Raw genomic sequence first — 20,522 nt, forward strand, 5'->3', positions numbered from 1 at the left:
GCCCAGCATCCTGTCCTTTTGGAGCTCAGTGACCTTGTTGTTTACCTGGTCTCTCAGGTGGGGTCAAGGGAGGGAAGGAGTGAGATTGGCCCAAGGGGGATCGCAGGGGAGGGGCTCTTTGGGGGAGAGACCAGAAAGGAAAGATTAATTTCAGAGGAAGGAGTGAGTAGGAGCACAGCATGGGTGGCAAGTTAGGGTTCATGCTCCAGAAGGGAAGGGCCAAGAGCACGAAGGAAGGATCAGAGGGGTCTCCTCCAAGGGCAATAGCTCCTGGGGAAAAGGCTGCAGGAGCCCCAGGAGCCAGCTTTCTCCCTAGCTTCAGCTCCCCAACCTCAAATGTAACTGTGAAGTGCTAGACCACCCCATGTGGGAAAAGGAGGAGGAAGAGCTAGGGAGATCCAAGAACCACTCAACAGGAGGCCACAGCTTCAAAGAGAGCTAGGACCTTACCTTACGCTGGCTCCATGGACCTCAGCAGGGTCAGATGAGTAGGAGTTGAGGCCTTGGTGTCCAGACTCCTGGAGCTTAGAAGTCCAGGCTTGAATCCTTACTAGAGAGGAGGCCACAGAGTAAAGCATGTGGAGAGCCCTGGGGCACTCACAGGTCTGGGCACCCCAAACACAGAGGGTGTCTTATATGGGAGTGGTTCTAAAGTATCATCCCAGGTGAAAAGCATCAGAATTACCTTAGAAACTTCCTTGGGGGGTGCCTGGGTGGCTCAGCTGGTTAAGCATCTCTCTTTGGCTAGGGTCATGATGGGATTGAGTCCCACATCAGGCTCCCTGCTGAGCAGGGAGCCTGCTGCTCCCTTTCCTCCCTGCTCATGTTCTCTGTCACTATCTCTGTATCTTTCAAATAACTAAATTTTTAAAAAAAATCTTTGAAGAAAAGAAAAGGAACTTCCTTAGGAAAGCATCACATTAGAGATTGTCCAACCTGAGAAGTAACCAGGCAGTAACATTGCAAAGTGATGCAGCAATTGTGATATCGAGATATGACAAGAAATACAGATTTGGTCTTCTTCCCCAGTTCCTGGCAGAGAACTTTAAAAACCTTTGTAAGTTCCTGAGCTATAGGAGTGAGAAGAGTATCTTTTTTATTCATAACAGACTTGCAGCAAACATTTCTGAGTTTAGGCTAGTGAGGAGATAGCTCAGGATGGCGGCTGCTTATCAGGGGAAGCAATGATGTAATTAGAGGGTTGGAACTTTCAGCTGCTGCCTCATGCCCCCACCTCCGGGGAGAGGGGGGACTGGAGGTTGAGGTGATCACCAATAGCCAAGGATTTCTTCAAGTATGCATGTGTAAGGGAACCCTATAAAACCCTAACGACGGGGTTTGGTGAGCCTCCAGGCTGGCGAACACATCCACATGCAGGGAAGGTGGGAGACCCCAGCTCCACGAGACAGAGCCCCTGTGCTCAGGACGCTTCAGTTCTCATCCTGTGGACCTCCTCATTTGGCTGCTCACCTGTCTCTTTCATAATACGCTGTATAATAAATCAGTAACAGCAAGCAAGTTTTTCCCTGAGTTCTACGCGCCATTACAGCCGATTACTGAACCTGCAGAGGGGGTGGTGGAAACCCCTGATTTTGTAGCCAAGTCAGACTTGCGCAGTGACTCTGGAACCCACTACTCGCCTTTGGTGTCTGAAGTGGAGGGGCGGTCTGGCGAGTGAAAGAAGGAATCTGCGATTCTTTCAAAGCTGAAAGTGCTAGCATTCAAAATAGCTGAGAGATGGCTCATGTTAGAGGAAAGGAATTAAACAGGGTTCTAGATGTGGACAGGCTGTTGGATGAAGCATAGAGCAGGAGTGATGTGGATAGAAAGACGCTCACAGGTGGGAACAGGATGTTCCAGGACTGTGAGCCTTCTAGGAGGGAAGAGTCGTGGTTAGGGGTAGGGGGAGACGGGAATGAGCTGGGCTGGACTGTAGAGTCCTCTGGAGCTAACAGGGAGAAGTAGGGGCTGCATTTCCTCTTGAAGAGTATGGGAAGCCTGCCCCTTGTGAGGGAACAGCACAGGGAAGAAAGGTTTCCAGAAGGTGAAGGCCATCCCCCCTGGCCGTGGGGATAAAGGAGGTAGTAGGGGGGTGCGGCATGAGGTGATGAGTCAGGGTTGCACTAGGCAGTGCTTCTAAACTTATCTTTATTGCCCCTAAAGAGAAAATTCTAAGGTTATTTAAGGTTATCAGTGAATTTAAATTTAAATGAAATACTAAGAGAAAAGGCTTTGTCGGGGAGGACTGAGCTTTGGAGGGCCACCAACCACTGTGAGCTGTGTCTTTTTCACCCTCCAAGAGCATGTTGAGAATGTGTGGGGTAAGGGGGTGAGGCCTGGGAAAGTGGAAGCAGATCTGACCGACTGTTTGATGGATGAATTGATTTAAGCTGGTTGACTGGGAAGGGGAGGAGAGCAAACTCAGAAAGGGCTCCTGACCTTCCAGCCCAAATCACCTGAGAAAGAGCTGACAGAAAATAGGCAGGTTCACGAAGTGAAGGCTGGAAGCGTTGGGGTTAGCCGTTATCCCATGAACCCACGCTGCCTGCCTTCCTTCCCGAATTCAGTCCCTTGCTGTGTGCGATTAGCACTGGAAGGTGTTCTCCTGTGTTCTAGAGGCTGATGTGGGAAAGGTGCTATTGGCCTAGACCGTGCCCCAACCTGCCCCTGTCACAGGCTGGGCTCAGTCCCTCAGTCTCTCTGTGTCACTCAATCTCAACCCACCCAACGCTGACCTGTGGGTTTGCCCCTCCAGGCCCACTCTCCTCCGTGCCTGGTGCTGGGGAGCTGACTGACCTCTATGGACAGCAATAGCACTCGCAGGCCCACCTACAGGCAAGAGTACAACCAGGGACCCAGACGCCATATTGCTTGAATATCTGAAGGTTGTAAATCAAGCTAAAGTACGACAACATGACATAAAGCCTATCCTACCTCGTTGACAAATACACCTTCCCAACAAACCCAAAGGCCAAGTCCAACTTCAGAACTCTTAGACCCCTCAGAGCTCCAGGCTTGAACATGGCGGAGCAGAGAGAGGGGGCCTGAGCCTCCGAGCTTTCTTTCCCTCCCCGCTCAGCAGCACCCTGCGTGCAAAAGAGCCTCTTTTTTTTTTTTTTTTTTTAAAGATTTTATTTATTTGACAGGGAGAAAGACAGCAAAAGAGGGAACACAGGCAGGGAGTGCGAGAGGGAGAAGGAGGCTTCTCGCTGAGCAGAGAGCCTGATGCGGGGCTCGATCCCAGGACCCTGAGATCATGACCTGAGCCGAAGGCAGATGCTTAACATCCGAGCCACCCAGGAGCCCCCAGAAGAGCCTCTCATACATGCATGTGGACACCCCCACCCACGTGTCTGAGCTCCATCCCACCCCCTTCCAACACGGCTCAGCCACATCTCAGAAAGAGGGGTGATGCAGTCTCCTTCAGAGCTTATTTAGGGAAGAGGCCTGCGCAGCTCCTGGAAACAAGCTCAAGGTGTGTGGACACGTGAGTCCAAGCTCCTGTGCTCAGATGTGGCCAGGAGGGAGACCCCACGTGAGCACAGCCTCTCGGCCCCAGAGCCTGGGGAGGGGTTTGGCCAGAGCAGGGCTCGTTGCCTGGGCCTAAGGCCACTACTGACAACAACAGGTCAACTCCTGCCTCCTCTTACCTCAGTCCTCAGCCCGGTAATGGTTCCACTCCCAGCAAATTACCCTCTCTCCCCTCCCCACTCTGAGCCACCCATCTCTTCCTGGCAGTTACTCTGTCTTTTCCCAATGGCTTTTCCCTGATGCCGCATCTCAGTGAATGGCCTCCCCCATGGCAGATGCTTAGGTGTCCCCGGTTCCCTGATGGCATCGGAGACTGACTTCCTTCTTAGCATCTCTCAGACCCCCCCATTCTCTCCAGGGCCTTAGCTTAATCTCTCATGGGCTCTGTTCTGGACTGGAAGTGGCCCACCAGTGGCCAGTATCCATTTTAACTGTTCCAGCATCCTCCCACAAGCCCTCAGTGAGCCTCCTGCCCAGACATCCTCCCAGAGCTGCCCCTGCCTGGCCAGGCTGATCTCTCTGTGCCCCACCTCCTTCTCTCTCTCTCTCTCTTTCTCTCTCTCTCTCTCTCTCTCTCTCTCTCTCACACACACACACACACACACACACACATGATAGAGTCCAGCCATGGGGAGCTGCTCATATTCCCTGACACACTTCATCTTTACCCAAGAGCACCTTTCTCCCTGGCTTGTCCTTTTTTTCCCGCCTACTGGGCTCACCCACTAAGCATCTTCCCAGGTTCATGGCAAGCATCGCCACCTGAGGGAAATCATCTCCAGTCCTCTTTCTCACCATTCCCTCAGTCCCCCTTCTCCAACAGAAGCAACATCCTACATTGCTCCATCATTTCTCTGTTCTCCAGTAGACTGTTAGCTTCTTGAGAACAATCTATCTTGTCAGGCAAAGTCACAGAATGTAAAGGACTCCAAGAGCGCATGCTTCCCAGGCAAGGGTGGCTCCTTGGTGTTCCTCCTCCCCGGCTCATCAGGGCCGCAGTTGCCTGCTGCGTGTAGCCAGCAGACGCTGCCGTGTGTACCCTGCAGCTCCCGTACTTTCCTTCCCGGCACAACTTGACATCCTGATCAGCCCTGGCCTTCCTCACTAGAGCATAAAAACTCTAAGGACTGTGGCTATCTTGTTCACTCCTGGGTCTCCAGATAACACAGACCTCACTGACACATAGTAACAGCTCAAAAAGTACAGGGCTTCTTTTTTTCAATAGGCTCCACACCCAGCATGAGGCTTGAACTCATGACCCTGAGATCAGGAGTTGCATGTTTTACCGACTGAGCCAGTCAGGGGCCCTGCAGCTCAAGAAATATGTCAAGTATATGTCTTATGAACTGAAGTATTTTGGTTGGAGAACCTAAGCCACTTTGCTGCCACCATTCTTCTTGACCAGCCTGACAAAGTCCTTGGCGATGATTGAAGAATCCGGGATGACCCTCCCTCCCTCCTGGCCATCCCTGTATACAGTGTGAATTAAAAATCAGCTTTGTGCAAGTGGGAATGTGAAATGCACAGCTGCCATCGATGAGAATGTGGAGGGTCCTCAAAAAACTAAACAGAACTACAGAGTGACTCAATTCCACTTTGGAATATACCCCCTAAGAATTAAAAGCAGGGTTCCCGACAGCTATCCGCACATCTGTGTTCATGGCAGCCTTACTCACAACGGCAGAAAGGTGGAAACAACCCAGTATCTGCTAACAGATGGATGGATAAACAAAAGGGGAGCTATACACCCAGTGGAGTATTACTTGGCTTTAAAAAGGAAGGACAAGGGCACCTGGGTGGCTCAGTGGGTTAAAGCCTCTGCCTTTGGCTCGGGTCATGATACCAGGGTCCTGGGATCGAGCCTCTGTATCGGGCTCTCTGCTCAGCAGGGAGCCTGCTTCCCTTCCTGCCTCTCTGCCTACTTGTGATCTCTGTCAAATAAATAAATTTTTAAAAATATTAAAAATAAATAAATAAAATAATAAAAAGGAAGGACATCCTGACAACATGGGTGAGCCTTGAGGACATTATGCTAAATGAAATAAGCCAGTCACAAAATTCAGTCAAAAACTGTCTGATTCCACTCACACAAGGTACCTAGAGTAGTCAAATTCATAAAGACAGAAAGTGGAATGGTGGTTGCCAGGGGCTGGGAAAACAGGATGGAATAGGAGTTAAGTGTTTAATGGGTACAGAGTTTCAGTTTGGGAGGATGAAAAAATTCTGGAGATGGGAGGTGGTGGTGGTAGAGAAAAAGGGCCACTGACCTGTACCCTTAGAAATGGTTAAAACAGTACCCCTGAGGATAAAAATATAGTTTATAAAAAAATAAAAAATTAAAATGAAAAAAAAAAGAAATGGTTAAAATGGGAAGCGTTTATATTCTATATATATTACCACAATTTTTTTTTAAAAACTACAATTAAATTTAAAAAACAAAACACACACACACACACACAAAACCCACCAGCATTGCAACCCATCTCCTGACACACAGAGGAGTCCCCCACCAACCCCCCCCCCCCCAGGTCTCTGGAGCTTCCTCTAACCAGGACACATACTGAATCTGACAGCTGGCAGCTTAGGCAAGGTATTTTCGTTTCAACTGATCCCTGGGATTATTAGGAAGCTGCTAGATTTTTAATCTTTTCTCCTTCCGGACTAAAAAGGTCACCCATGGGGTATCTAACCTTAGATAAATTCTTCTCTACTTCAACTACTTTTAAACATCAATCCACAAGGAAGCCCCTCTTAAGGAAACAAACTAGAAAGAGAAGACAGGAGTTAGACACCCCCCACAAAGAGCAACAGACATCTTTGTTCACATGACCCGCTTAGGGTGCACGGGTGCTAAGGGGAGATGGGGGTCAGGACGGACCCAGGCTCTGCTTCTCCCCGGGGGCCTGGCACAAGGAAGGAGTGCCTTCTTCACTTGCCCAGAGTCCCCTAGGTGCTGTCTGCCAGCCTCCTTCCTCGGAGAACTGCTTGACACGTGGGCGGTGTCCCCCATCCAAGGATGAGGTGCTGGTGGGCTGGGACCCTCAGGAGCACCCGCAGGGAAGGCTTCCTGGCTCTAAACATCTCCAGATCCTCCACACTGCTGTGATGGCCCCATCCCACCTGCTTGGCCTGGACTGAAGCCTGGACTGAAGTCACTAGCCCCCTTATCTTATCTGTGGGTGGGTGAGAGTGTGCAGCCTTGCCACCTCGCTATGTGCCCCCTGTCCCCCACTTCAGCCAGGTGATGTCTGGACACCCAGAAAAGCCCTGCACCAGATAAAAGGTGCCCAGAGGACCAAATGCCCTGGGGAAGGGGATTGGAAAGAGGGCGAAACAGACTCCACCCTGTGCTTTGGGAACTGAGATCTGATGGGTAGAAGCCTCAGGTCAGGGCCTTCCCAGCCTCAGAGGCTAGCTCGGGCAGGGGCAGGGGACCGTCCTGACCCCGCACCCTGCGCGGCCCCTTTGGTGGGCCCAGCGGTGGCAGGGATCGGGGCACAGGAAGTCCAACTTGCTACTCAGATGTGGCTGGAGGAAGGGGCACCGGGACTGGGACTGCAGCCTGCTGGAAGATTCTGCCCTGAGCCAGGTTTTCCGGGAACTTGGCAACTGAGAGCCAGCTCCTGGCTTCCTGGCTTTCTCCTGGAGGAGGGAGTGTTTTTATGAGGCTCTCAGTTCTGCGGCTTATATGGAAGATGAAACCAAAGTTCTGTTCTGGCTGCTCTGTAGCCACCTCCTAAGCCCCCGGGGCCTCAGGCTCTTCTTTTTTACCCCAGGTAATCTGAGGGTTTGGACCAGGTGCCTGCTCAGGCTCCTGCCAGCAGCCAACAGCCTCCGGTGGAAAGTTCCTGCAAGTTCTTCGGGATAGTACCTGTCCCCATATACACACACCTGCCCCACAACTCCATGTACTGAGGCAAGCCACGGCATGACTTTGGGGAACCCTGGGCACTTTTGCTTTCATGGGCTCCTTCCTCCATAAAAAAGGTTAAAAAGCGTATTTTATTTTTTTAAAAAAACATATTTTATAACTCTATTGGTATGAGGTGAACATATAATTACATAATATATAAGATTTGGATCTTATATATCCTACCTAACATTGTATTTTTTTTCTTTTTCTGATTTTAAAATATTTCCAGAGGCTTCTAAGAGTATCACTGTGAGCGTTTGACACTATGCCTACTTGCCTGCTGGATAGGTCAGCCCTGCGTTGAGGGATGCACAGGTAGAAGCGACAAGGAGGCGCCTCAGCCAGGAGGGACCTCGAGCCTAACCTCAGCAGGAGGGTGACCCGAGCCAGTCCCTTCACCTCTTGGGCCTCAGTTTCCCCATCTGGGGAAAATAATAATATCTATCTCAAGGAGCTGTTGTGAGGACATACACTCCTTGACTAGAATGGTGCCTGCCACAGAAAACCACTATAAATATGTTGCTGTCATGAATACTGTTGTGTGTTCTTGTTCTCACTGCTTAGCCAACCCTCGGTATCTTAACTGAGGCTCCAAGAGAAAGGCAACAGGAACCTTCCGTTGACAGGGTCCTCTCAGACCTCCTGGAGCCGATATAGCAATTTCTGAGCCGCTCATTCAAGAGAAATTTATCTTCCTAAAATTCCCTGTCAGCATGACTATGGTGAGCCCCCCCCCCCCCGGGGGGGCGGGGAGGACCAGCAAGGGCGGAGGCAGGGCAGAGAGAGGGCCGCCTCCTGACCTGAGCCCGTGGTGAGCAGCACTGGGGACAGGAAGAAGAGAGGAAGAAGAGAGGAAGAAGAGGCACCGGCCATAATCTGCTTGCCCCTTTCATCCTCCTGCTCAGTAGGTTTGAGAGCTCTGGGATGGAGGGAGAGGCTTTGAGGCCTTTTAAAATGCAAAGGCCTCTGGGATAAACGAATGTCTAATCCCTTAATAGGCCCACAGAGGAAGGCCTGACAGCTGGGTTTTTCTAAGGGGACCTGTGAACCCTTATGTGTCAAGGGCTTTACATACATTATCTCCTTTAATCCTGACAACCCCCCCCCACACACACACCCATGACAACATGATGTAGGGATTACTATCCCCATTTTACAAACCAGCAAACAGAGGCTCAGAGAGGGTCTTTGACTTGCCCACAGATCACCCCTATAGCCCCAGGGACTTAAGAGAAGATCTGGAGGGGTGCCTGGATGGCTCAGTAGGTTAAAGCCTCTGCCTTTGGCTCAGGTCATGATCTCAGGGTCCTGGGATGGAGCCCCGCATGTGGTTCTCTGCTCAGCAGGGAGCCTGCTTCCCCTCCACCCCTGCCTGCCTCTCTGCCCACTTGTGATCTCTGTCAAACAAATAAAATCTTTAAAAAATAAAAAAAAAAAAAAAGAAGAAGAAGAAGATCTGGAAAGGGAGATAAAGGGAGTGGGAAGCCAAATGACCCAGGTCTGCTTTGGCTGGGGCCCAGTGGCTGAAATGCTCTGGGCCTCAGTTTCCCGAATCCACAAGGTGGGGACATTGGTCCTCCCAGCTCATGCATTCTGCTCTTCTCAGCCCACTCCCTGCCTGGTCAGAACAGACGGCTTTCCTGTCCTGCCTATGGCATTTCTCCAGCTCCTGGAAGGGACAGCCACCAGCCTCGCACGACCCCTCCCTGACTCCAAAGTAGCAACACCCCCCCTTGAGAGCAAGTCTAGGAGAGGACTTGTCATGGGTTAAATTGTTGTTGCTGCAATTCCCAGCTAATCACAGGGAGGCTGAGCAGGAGCCATTCTGTGTCCAGACATTCCAGGCAGGCTTTGTAATTGAGGAAGAGAGAGTTGGCAGCTTAGTGGTCAGCAACACTTCCGTCGGCACCCCTCTCGCTCACTTCCTTCCAGCTCTCCTCTCCTTGGGAAAATGAGGGACTCTGGAAGCCCAGTTGGGCTTATCTGACTGTGAGTGGGGATCCAGGGGAGGGCTGTGCTAGAGAGAATGGGACAGAGCAGCAGCGGGCCACCCCAGGGACCAGGCCCCTCGCCGGCCAAGGGAAGCGCTCAGTCCTACCTCCAAAAGCAGGCCTCATGGAGAAATCATGATCCTCCACTCGGAGAAGCGGCTGAGGTTTTCCCTTGCGGATTTTGGTCATGTCAAGGTTCTTCTTATATAGGTGACTGCAAAAACAAGCAAGAGACATTTTTCAACGGCCCACAATGTAGGATTTACTTGTAAAGAAACTTTTCTCCATCCGCTGAAGGCTAGACACACACACACACACAAACACACACACACACCCTCACACTCCTTCCCACCCACCCTGTCCCCCTCAGGTCCTCACAAGCAGGTCCTGAGGACCAGACCCTTCCAGAACCTTCCTAAGGTAAGTTACGATTGCATGACAGCCGTTGGGTTGAATGGTGGAGAATCAGAAATTTTTTGCTTTTTAAATGTTTCTCTTATGTTGCTATAGTATTGTTTCATAATCAATAAAATTCTGACACAAATATAGTGGAAGTTTTAAAATGCTGGTTTTAGCCTCACCAGACCTGACGCTCCTTGTCTCAGTCCAGCTGGCAGCTGGCGGCAGAACCCACACTGGAGCAGAGCCTCAACCCCAGGGGGAACAGACAAGGCACACACAGTGGGGATCAAGGCCCCGGTTGGGGACAGAGTGGTTCCAGCCACTCAGCCGGGTGGTGGACACTGGAGCCAGCCAGGACTGCAGACCCGAGTTCACTCTCTTTCTTCAACCCAGATGGCAAAGTAGTCATTTTCTAGTCTCTCTCACCCACACTCACTCTTTCTAGAACTTCTTTATTTTTTTTTCCCTTCACCACAACCACACATAATCCAAAAACAATAAAATCCAAAATATTCTAAAGCAATATTCTGCTGACATGATCATCACTAAACAAAAACAAGGAAGAGAGGAGGCAGAAGAGTAAGGAGAGAGGGAGGGAGGAAGGATTTGTGTCTGACAAGATATGAGATCTAATTCTTGTTTATTTTATTTTATTTTATTTTATTTTATTTGAGAGAGAAAGAATGAGAGAGAGAGAGCATGAGCGAAAGGAGGGTCAGAGGGAGAAGCAGACTCCCTGCTGAACAGGGAGCCCAACGCGGGACTTGATCCCAGGTCATGACCTGACTGAAGGTAGACGCTTAACCAACTGAGCCACCCACGCACCTGTGAGATCTAATTCTTGACAGAAGAAACAAAACAACCAAATCAGAAGTCAGTGTTACTGTAAATTTTGTTCTGTACAGAATGTTTAAGGGCTCTAGTAAATGAAGAGATTTGGGGTTGAATGTTTGTTGCTCATTTATATATACATCCTTATTTTACTCTCAATGTTCTTATCATGCTTTCATGTTTCTTTTTTTTAGAGAAACAGGCATAGTTCCTGTTTAAACTCTGTAAGAGGGAAGTAACATGTTTCCTCTCTCAAGGTCCTGTTCTTTGAGACATCTTCCTATGAAATCTTTCTTAACTTTTATTCTCTGGAAGCTCTGCCCAGGTGGTGTAATTTGTTGGGAGGGCTAAAGCCGTGCTGATCAATAAAGTAGCCACTAGCTCCGTGTGGCTGTTGAAGTCAATTTAAATTAAATTAAATTAAATTAAATTGAAATTTAATTAATAAAATAAAGTCAATAATAAGATAATATTAATGTTATTTAATTACACTAGCCATACTTATGTGCTTAATAGCCACATGAGGCTGGTGGCTACTATGTTGGATAGTGCACATCTGTAACATTTCCATGGTCTTCAAAAGTTTTATTTACACAGTGCTGGTCTAAAGGTTGGTCTGCCCACCTCCCTTCCCACCAAGAAGCATATTCCCCTATAAGCTGGGCTTCCCACCTTATAGCCCTACTCTCAGAACCACCTGGAGCTCCAGACCTCCCAACCACTCTCCCTCTTCCTGCGATAGCTTTGGCCCATCAACCTTGGGATGTCAGCATCCAAAGGGACAGCCGTCCTACACTTTGGTTGCACAATTCCTCAATTCCTAGACTCAAATCCACTTGGTAACCACATATCTTTGGAGAACTGACTCTGTCTAGATGCGGTACTAGTCATGGGGAGGACATATACTCATTGCCCTCACTGGGCTGATAACCCGGTGGGGGAGACAGACAATAAGCAAGTGGACAGATAAGTAATATAACTTCAGAAAGTGCTAAGTGCCATAAAAATGTAATCAAGCAGGATAAGAAATAAGAGGAAGATGGATTGGGGTGGAGGTGATCAGGGAAACCATCTGAGACCCAGATGGGATGAGGGACAGAGCAAGTCATGAGAAGATGTGAAGAAGTGTACTCTGGGAGAACAGCAAGTGCAAATGTCCTGAGGTGAGTCTGGCTTGTGTGAGGAGAGCAAGGAGAAACAAAGCAGTAAGAAAGAAGGTGGGAGATAAGGCCAGGGACAAGATCATGAGACCCTCATGAGTATAATACTGACAGGGAAACCCATGAAATTCTGAACACGAGAGTCACAAGGACTCGTTTAGGACCTGAGACAATCTCCTGGCCACTGTAGAGAAGACTGAAGAGGGCACAGCAGACACAGGAGACCATTAGGAAACTTGCTAAGAACATGGTGCCTGGATCAGGGCTGTAGGGAAGGGAGGTGCAGAGAAGTGATCAGATCTAAGGAAGACAGAAAGGTCTAGCTGATGGATTATATATAGGCTGTGAGGGAAAGAGAGGGGCAAAGATGACTCTGGCTTATGACTTGAGCACCTGGGTGAATGGTGGGGGCATTCCCTGAGATGGCAAAGGGCACGTTTGTGGTGAAGAGGGTGCATTTCATTCTGAGCCATCTTGATTTCGAGGTGCCTGTAAGATACCCAGGGAGAAGGTGAAAACAGGGTGGGGGCACGGGCAGTAGGATTATTTTCATTTCTGTCAGCCTTGCAGGTTCTTAGTGTCCCTGGGGGCTTGGCAGAGGTGCCTGGTTCTCCTCCCAGAGCCCTTGACATCTGCCCTCAAACACCCTCACCCCAGCTACATCAGCATCTCCCTTTCCCACCCACGGCTCCTTCTCGTCAGCCTTCAAACTGGATTCAAGTCTCTCCTCCCTTGAACCCAAACTAAGCAGAAGATCTGTCTAGACCACACATCTTCCTCACATAAAATTTATTGAAAAGTGGTAGCATTACAGGTGTGGTAGATATATTTGTCTTTAAACTTTCTCTTAAAAAAAAAAAAAAAAAAAAAGATCCCCCCTCCTCACAAATCCATAATCCTCCCAGAGAACTGTGCGCCACAGGCTGCAGCCGCCTCCTCACCCCCAAGCACTTCCTGCGTCACTTGTGCAGGCCCCGAGGCCCCGCTGAGCGCTGGCTTCTCTGCCACCTGGAGGACCATGCCTCTCCTAGAAACCTGGTCTTTCAGGACCAAGCACTGGGCTGTCCTCCTAACACCTGAGAGCTCGTTCTCAATGTCCATTGCCGCCTCCCTGCCCTCAGCTCACCCCATCAACGCTAATATCCCCAGGGCGCTGTCCCAGCCGCCGCCTCTTCTCCTTCTACACCCTCTTTGGCAGGCGAGCCTATGTCTGTGGCTACAGATTCCGGCATCTGTACCCCCTGCTCTAGATCTTTTATCCAACTGCCGACCTGATGATCCCCGATGGATACCCTATAGGCATTTAAACTCAACACACCTCTCGTTTGAGGTGGTCTAGGCTGCAGGTTGAGAGGGGATTCAATAAAAGGGGAAGGGGAGGAAGAGGTTGCGGGGTAGGCGGGGACCGGGCCAGGCAGAGCCTTGAAGACCATGTTGAGACTTCTGTCTTTATCCAAAGGCAATGGGAAAACACTGAAGGCGTTAAGCAAGTTGGAGGAAGAAGTTGGAGTTGCTTTTAGACAAGCCCATTAGAGGGAAGTCTAATGTAACGTCTTCCTCCCAGTGAGCTGGAATATGGAACCCAAGTCTGGGTCCCTTGAAGCGCGGTGGTCACTATCAGGGTACCTCCACCAAGCTTCCACTGTCATGGTCTCCACCCCAAGCCTGGCTCCTGAAGTCAGGAGGGACCAGGCCGGGTTCCCTGCACAGCAACTGCATGACAGGCCATCTTGGACACCCAGCAATGGCACCGCGAAAGGCAGAGGAAGAGCTCAGCCTAAGGACTTAGCACATCACGGACATTCAATTGTGAGTGCTGCCGGCGCCCTACCCCTCTGCCTCATGGGGAGCAAATCCCAGCTGGCCAGCAGTATCCCTCTCCATTTAGAGGGGAGGATTTGGTTGCGGAAGTCGCAGAATTCCAGTCCCACTGCAGGAGAGAGGAGATTGAAATGCCTGTGCCAATCCTGAGGGCCAGAACTAGGTTTTGTTGTTGTTTTTAAAGGAACCAATTACTTGATAACTCAGGCCACTAATATCTCCAGCCTTGGGCTTTTTGTGTGAGCCACATGCCCTCAGTTCATCCTTCCAGTGCCTGGATGCCTTGGCCCAAAGACCCTAGACTCCAGAGGCCATACTCTGAGTCCCGGCCCAATGCAGGGGAGCCAGAACCTCCACAGCCTTGGGTGGAGAGGGAGGAAAAATTTGCTCATGACCCCTTCGAGAGGCAGGGCTGGTGCCACCGTGCTGAGGTTCATTTGGTAGCACAATAGCAGGCAGGATGACCATGCCTGTATGTGACACCCTCCCTCCGTGCAGGCCCTGAGCTGTGGTTAACCCCTCATCCCAGGGGAAAAGGTCTCACAAGCACCTTTTTCAGTTAGAGAAACAAGGTTAAGAAAGATTAGGAAACACCGCCGTGGCCAGGGAGCCACAGAACCAGGGTCCAAACCTGGTTTCTCTGACTTCCTGGCCCCACCTCCTTCCCCAGGCCACTGGGGAGGGTGAGGATCACTGGGCAGCGGGAAAGCAAAGCTGCTCCTGGGCCTGGCACCACGTAAGCCACGAGGCAGATCCCAAGAAGGCTGGCCACGGGGACTGCAAATGGGAGAGGAAATCTGGAAGGGGCCCTCATGCCCTGGGACCAGGAGGAACCAGAGAGTGTTATCTGGTGAGAGCTAGGTTCATTTTCAGATCTCCAGGGAGAAGGGCCTCTCTTGCTGGGTGGGGAGCAATCACAGGGTCAGGAAGCCAACTCACGTAGCGGGCAGGGAGGGACTAGAATAAAGCCGGAGAAAGAAAGGCGGGGAGAAGAGAGCAAATCGAATAGTCGGGAGAAACCAGGTTCAGGTGGCAGCAGTTCCATAAAGGGGGACACGAGGGGTGGGAAAACCGGAAGCAGGTCTGGAAAAAGCACCTTCTGAGCAGAATACTTGTTTTGTGAGAGTGCCTTGGGGAGATGATACGGAAAGTACGTAGGTTCGAAAAGATCCTAACAGTGTGTGTGTGTGTGTGTGTGTGTGTGTGTGTGTGTGAGTGAGTGTGTGTGTGTGTGTGTGTGTGTGTGTGAGTGTGTGTGTGTGTGTGTGTGTGTGTGTGTGTGAGTGAGTGACTGGGTGAATTCCTGTGTATGGTATATGGTATGTGTGTGTAAGACGGTATGATGTGGAAGGTGGGGACAGACTTCCAAGGAAAGAAGCTACCTTACAGAGATGAAGTCATTTTGTTCCTCTTTATTTGTACAGCTTAACTCTTGTGTGTCAACGAGGAAAGTAATATTTTAGTCTGACACTTGGCTGAAATTTTTCACCGACAGAGCCTTATGACTGTCTGAGCCTGCACGTGCCCTGGTGGATTTAGAAAGGCCTAGAATCATTTTCTCTATCCTCTCTCCTAGCCTCCCTTCAGTAATTGTTTTTTATTTCTTGAATGTGTGGGTTCATCTTTTCTTCCACTTTAACACCCTCTGGGATGGATTTCAAGAAACTCTCCTCACACCTAAGGGTCAGATTCAGTCTGTCCCCAAGCTCATGCCAGTACCTGGGAATGACTGTGGTCTTCTGAGGAGTGACCACAGGTATGACAGCCCAGGCTGCCAAGCAGGATCCTTGAGGATCCCTGAGGGGTTCCTGTTGAACCCCAGAACTGTTCTCAGGGAATAGACAAGTCCATACAATGCTTTTCCTCCAGGCTGAGAAAATCAAGGAACCTATGTTCTAGCCCAGTGGGGTCCCTAGGTACCTGTATGAATTAGTCCTGCCTTCCAACAGACTTCTCAGCATCCATAAAATTGAAACCGTGTTTCCCAATACATGCTCTGTAAAATATGAATCCCTCAAGATAGTTCCAAAAAAGCAGGGGATTTTTTTTTTGGAGAAACTGTATAATTTATTTTCCTCTTCAAGATTCAGAATGTCTATTTGCATAATAAAGGTTCGAGAAGCTGTGCTATAAAGACAGCTGTTCAAAATGATCTAAACCAGAGTTTCCCAAGTTTCTTTGAGCCCAAGACCCCTTTTCACCCAACACCTATTCACCTTTCACAGTCTTAGGGCTCAGAGGAATTGCAGGATCACATGATCCCTGAGGCTCCTTCCAGTTCAACAGCCTCGAATTCTGGCAACATCCCCCCAGGAGGAGACTTGCACTGAGTGCCTCCTTCCTGTCCTCCTGGACAAGTTGTATCTGTTGCTTTCTGCGTGACTAGGATTAAATAGCCCTGCAGAGCTTGGGCCTCCCGGAGAGCGGCAGTCTCTGAAGCCGGCATATTCCTGGGAGCTTAAGACGGTCTACTGGGATGCAGAAAGTAGAGAATGCAACTCTCGCTGATAGTTTTTATCTAAAAATAATGAAGCAATCAAGTTTTACTTTAATATACATATGTGTAATAGTCTATGTATGCAATAGTCTATGTATGTATGTATGTAACTTATAGGTAGATCTGTCAGAAGTACAATTTCAAAAAATTGTCACCAATAGCGATGCCTGATTAAAAATAAAAGCCAGTGACCTAGAAAATGTGCCTCCATATATTAGTTTATATTCACAATCTCTAGTTCTCGAAATGCTTCGTAGAATGGGGAACAGATGTGTGACATCTTACACACGCCCTCTACCTCTCAGCTGCTTGCTCTTTTCTTCACGCCAGTCGTTTCCATCAGGCCTAGGGTATCAGGCTTTGTGCATCGGTTCAAGCAAACTTACTAAGGAACTTCGATTTGTAATATGATTTTCAATGCACATTCCAGGCCAAACCAGTATCTTGGAAATGTTTCTGTTACATCGTGCAATGGCAGTTGCCTACACCTGTTGCCTACGCATGTATTTTGGATAACCTAGCAAATTTCAAACACCTTTTTCAGATTGAAACAGTGAAATGATACCCGATACAGTCAGAAAGCTGTTCCCAATCCAATAATTTAAAGAGGACAACTCTCGGTTACATTTTTTCTCAATAGCTCAAACTAAATTCCTATCTACGGGGGTCCCCCTGCCCCTCCCCACCCCTCCCCTCTCCTCCCCACCCCTCCAAAATTCTTGAGTGCCATTACTCAGCAGGTCCCATGGTCCCTACCGGATGTCATCGTGAGGAACAAAGCAGCACAAATTGAGAAGTACAAGATGTTTTTAACCCACGAAATTTTCAACCGCCTGCCTGAAATGGAAATGCCTGGACAGAACACCAATGCCAGAACAAACTCCTCAGCCCGGTCTGGCTTTGCTCTCTCACAGCTTGTGACCCTAGAGAATATCTATGCTCTGAGAGAGGCTGTTTTCAGCGAGGTGGTGGCCCCATCAACCTCCGGCTGGAAAATAGATCCCAGCGGGTCAGTGTAAGCCCTGGCCCTCCTGGGAGCTGGCGTGCTGAGCGCCCCTGCAGGCAGGTGACCTTCCTCCCCTCCCACCCAAGCCTTTACCTGGGCTTGGTCATTTCCAGCTGCCCAGTCGATCTCCTCCTCTTGGGCTTTCTGCTCTCCACAAGAGCCGTCAGGCAAAACAAGAGCAAAATGAGTCTTGTGAAATAAGGCATTCTGGGAACATCTACGATGCCACAGACTGCTCTCCAGTAACCTACAGCGGGGCAGGCCCCTGCGGGCTGCACCGTACATTCAGTCTGTCATCTTGTGGCGGTGCTTCTCGAAGGGGCTGCGAGAGCACCACTGGCCGGACTGGTTTTTCCGATTAAATATTTGATAGTGATGCTCATCCCACCCGACCTCCCACCACACCCACACCCCCACCCCGCCAAGGCGTGACACAAACACCAAGGCTGGGCCGCTTAGTGATTGGCCATTAGTTAACAAGTTTGTCCTGTGAAATTCTGCTTCCGCTGAGTCCCAGAGCAGCTTTGGCTAAAACTGTTACATAAAATAAATAAATAAATAAATAAATTTAAACCTCTTGAACATGCCAGCTCTTTGCTGAGATCATTAATCCTTCCCTCTGGCTGCATAAAACGTGTCTGTCACATCCACTAGGGAGACAGCTTGGGTTCTGAGTGAATTTGCAGGGAAGACCTGATGGGCAAGAGGAGTGCATGAACGTGCTCAGGAAATGCTGAGTGAACACACGAATGACCTGTTTTCACCGGGTTGCTTTATTTCTCCATCCAAGAAAGCATATTTTGCCCATGACCAAGGATGCTTGCTTTCCCCCCAAATACACGTGTTCTCAATGAAAAGACATCTTATCAAAGCATAAAATCCATTTTGATTTTGAAGGGATGTATAAACCAAAGGAGAATTCATGATTATGTAAGCTCTTCTTCCTACCATGAGCATTAGATTAATTTGGGTCTTTAATCCTAAAATGTATAATATCACCATAAATTAGGCTTGATTCCTATCCTGGAACATGGACTTGCAAACATTTGAAGTGTAAAGATACACGTGTCTATATTTAGTCTCCTGAGCAGAATAAAATGTTTAAAGACTACTTATTTCTTGCCGGCTGTGTCCGAGACGGAGAAGAGTTTGGTGTGGTAAAGACATAGGGAGATGAGGCGGGAGGTCAAGAGAAGTGATAACTGGAAGTGGACAGAATTGGGGTTTTATTATGTAAGAAAGAAAGCAAAGTGGGATGACACGATCTACTTTTTTTTTTTTTTTTTTAAGAAATTCCTGAGATCAGTTGGATCAGAGAAGTTATAATAATGAAGGAGGATGAGTTCCTGCCCTAAAGGAAGGGCAGATGGAAGGTGAAGAGGAGGGAAGGCAGAAGAATGAGAAGGTCAAGTTCTTTCTGAGGTAGAATACACTTGCTGACTGAATAGGGTGGGAGGTGAGAGGAGACCGCAGTGATATCGACGATTCCTTTGGAGGTGGGACTGGTGAGTAAGTGATATCCGTTAGAGGTGGACAGGTTTGGTGGGGAGAGGACATAGATTTTGACTCATGGAATTTGAGGTATCATGGGACTTCCGGATGCCCAAGAGGCACTGGAGTATAGATAAGCCTGAAGCTCAGGAGAAAGGTCTGGACTGGAGAATTAAGTCTGGAGCCATCAATGTATGGTGGTAGTTTAACTACAGGAAAGGGTGAGATCTTCCAGGAAAATAGAAGTCCCAGTGTAAGCATAGAATCCTCAGGAACCTATACTTTCTTTTTTTAGAGATTTTGTTTTTAAGTAATCTCTATACCCCATGTGGGGCTCGAACCTACAACCCTGAGATCAAGAGTTGCATGCTCTACTGATCAAGCCAGCCAAGTGTGCTGAAACCTATACTTCTAATGGATGGATGGGAAGCCTGAACAAAAGTATAGAACTAGCAAAGATGTTGACTATGAAAACCAAAGGTTCTCTGAGAGTAGTCAACGGTCAATGTTGTGAAGAAGTGACGGCAGGAAACAGGTGAACTAGCTCTGGCAACCAGCACACTGTTCCTAACTTCAGTTAACTGTAGTTTCAGTTGAAAGATGTGGCCGAAAGCCAAAATACAGGAGTTAAATAGAAATTTGGGAGTGGGAATAATTCTGTATGGGGACTAACTCAGTGGTTCCCCAATCTGGCCACTTCTCAGAATTACCTAAATAATTTGCTTAAAAGTCCCACTGCTCCTAAAGATTTAGCAGAGAAGGAAAGATACTCATTAAAGTTCCTTTCCATAGATTTTGTTCAAAAGATGGTGCTTCTGACTGGAACCCTAGAACTATTCATGGATATTGTTGTTTTCAAGAAATATTTGTTTTTAGGGCTCCTGGATAGTTCAGTTGGTTAAGTGTCACACTCTTGGTTTCAGCTCAGGTCACGATCTCAGGGTCATGAGATGGAGCCCCGCATCAGGCTCCATACTCAGCAGGAGTAGGGCGCCTGGGTGGTTCAGTGGGTGAAAGCCTCTGCATACTGAGCAGGAGCCTGCTTGAAATGCTCTCCCTCTCCCCCAGCTCCTCCCTCACCTTCTCTTCCTTTCTCTCTCTTTCTCTCCCTCAAATACATAAATCTTTAAAGAGAGAGAGAGAGAAATATTTATTTTGTTGCATTCTCAACATTTTAGGTCCTATCAATTTCTTTTTTTTTCTTTTTTTTTCTTTTTAAGATTTTATTTATTTATTTATTTGTCAGAGAGAGAGAGAGAGAGAGAGCACAAGCGGGCAGAGTGGCAGTCAGAGGCAGAGAGAGAAGCAGGCTCCCTGCCAAGCGAGGAGCCCAATGCGGGACTTGATTCCAGGACCCCAGGATCACAACCTGAGCAGAAGGAAGGCAGCAGCTTAACTGACTGAGCCACCCAGGCATCCCTATCAGTTTTTTCTTTAAATCTCTCTTATTTTCAGTAGTTGAATTATTGTGATTATGGTATGGAGAAAAACTCAGTTGGAGATAAGTGTAATGTTTTAAGTAATGTCTTTTTTTGAAGTATCATTCACATACCATAAATTTACCCTTTTCAAAAAAAAATTTTTAAGATTTTATTTATTTGAGAGAAGAGAGAGTGAGAGAGAGAGCTTGAGTGGGGCTCTGGGGAGAGGGAAAGGGAGAAGCAGACTACCCACCAAGCTGGGAGCCTGACATGGGGCTCGATCCCAGGACCCTGAGATCATGACGTGAGCCAAAAGCAGACACTTGACTGACTGAGCCAATCAGGTGCTCCAAATTTACCCCTTTAACTGTGGTTTTTGGTATAGAGTGTGCAACCATCCCCAGTATCTAATTTTAGATCATTTTCATTTCCCGCCAAAGAAGCCTATACCCATTAGC

The 20,522-nt window shown here is 48.7% G+C and overlaps 1 protein-coding gene across 1 annotated transcript in view; it reads right to left on the bottom strand.

The window, feature by feature from the left end:
- The window catches only part of GABRR2 (gamma-aminobutyric acid type A receptor subunit rho2), a 43,759-nt gene extending 26,386 nt beyond the window's left edge, over nt 1–17,373 (bottom strand). The window contains exons 1-2 of the mRNA XM_059399243.1: nt 17,246–17,373; nt 9,543–9,649 (exon numbers count right to left, since the gene is read on the bottom strand). Of these exons, the coding sequence (XP_059255226.1) occupies nt 9,543–9,649; nt 17,246–17,358 (220 nt within the window). The 5' untranslated portion in view covers nt 17,359–17,373. The remainder of the gene's footprint in view (nt 1–9,542; nt 9,650–17,245) is intronic.
- Between the last annotated feature and the right edge of the window lie 3,149 nt (nt 17,374–20,522).

Source organism: Mustela nigripes, chromosome 5 (assembly GCF_022355385.1).
Source record: "Mustela nigripes isolate SB6536 chromosome 5, MUSNIG.SB6536, whole genome shotgun sequence".
NCBI lineage: Eukaryota > Metazoa > Chordata > Mammalia > Carnivora > Mustelidae > Mustela > Mustela nigripes.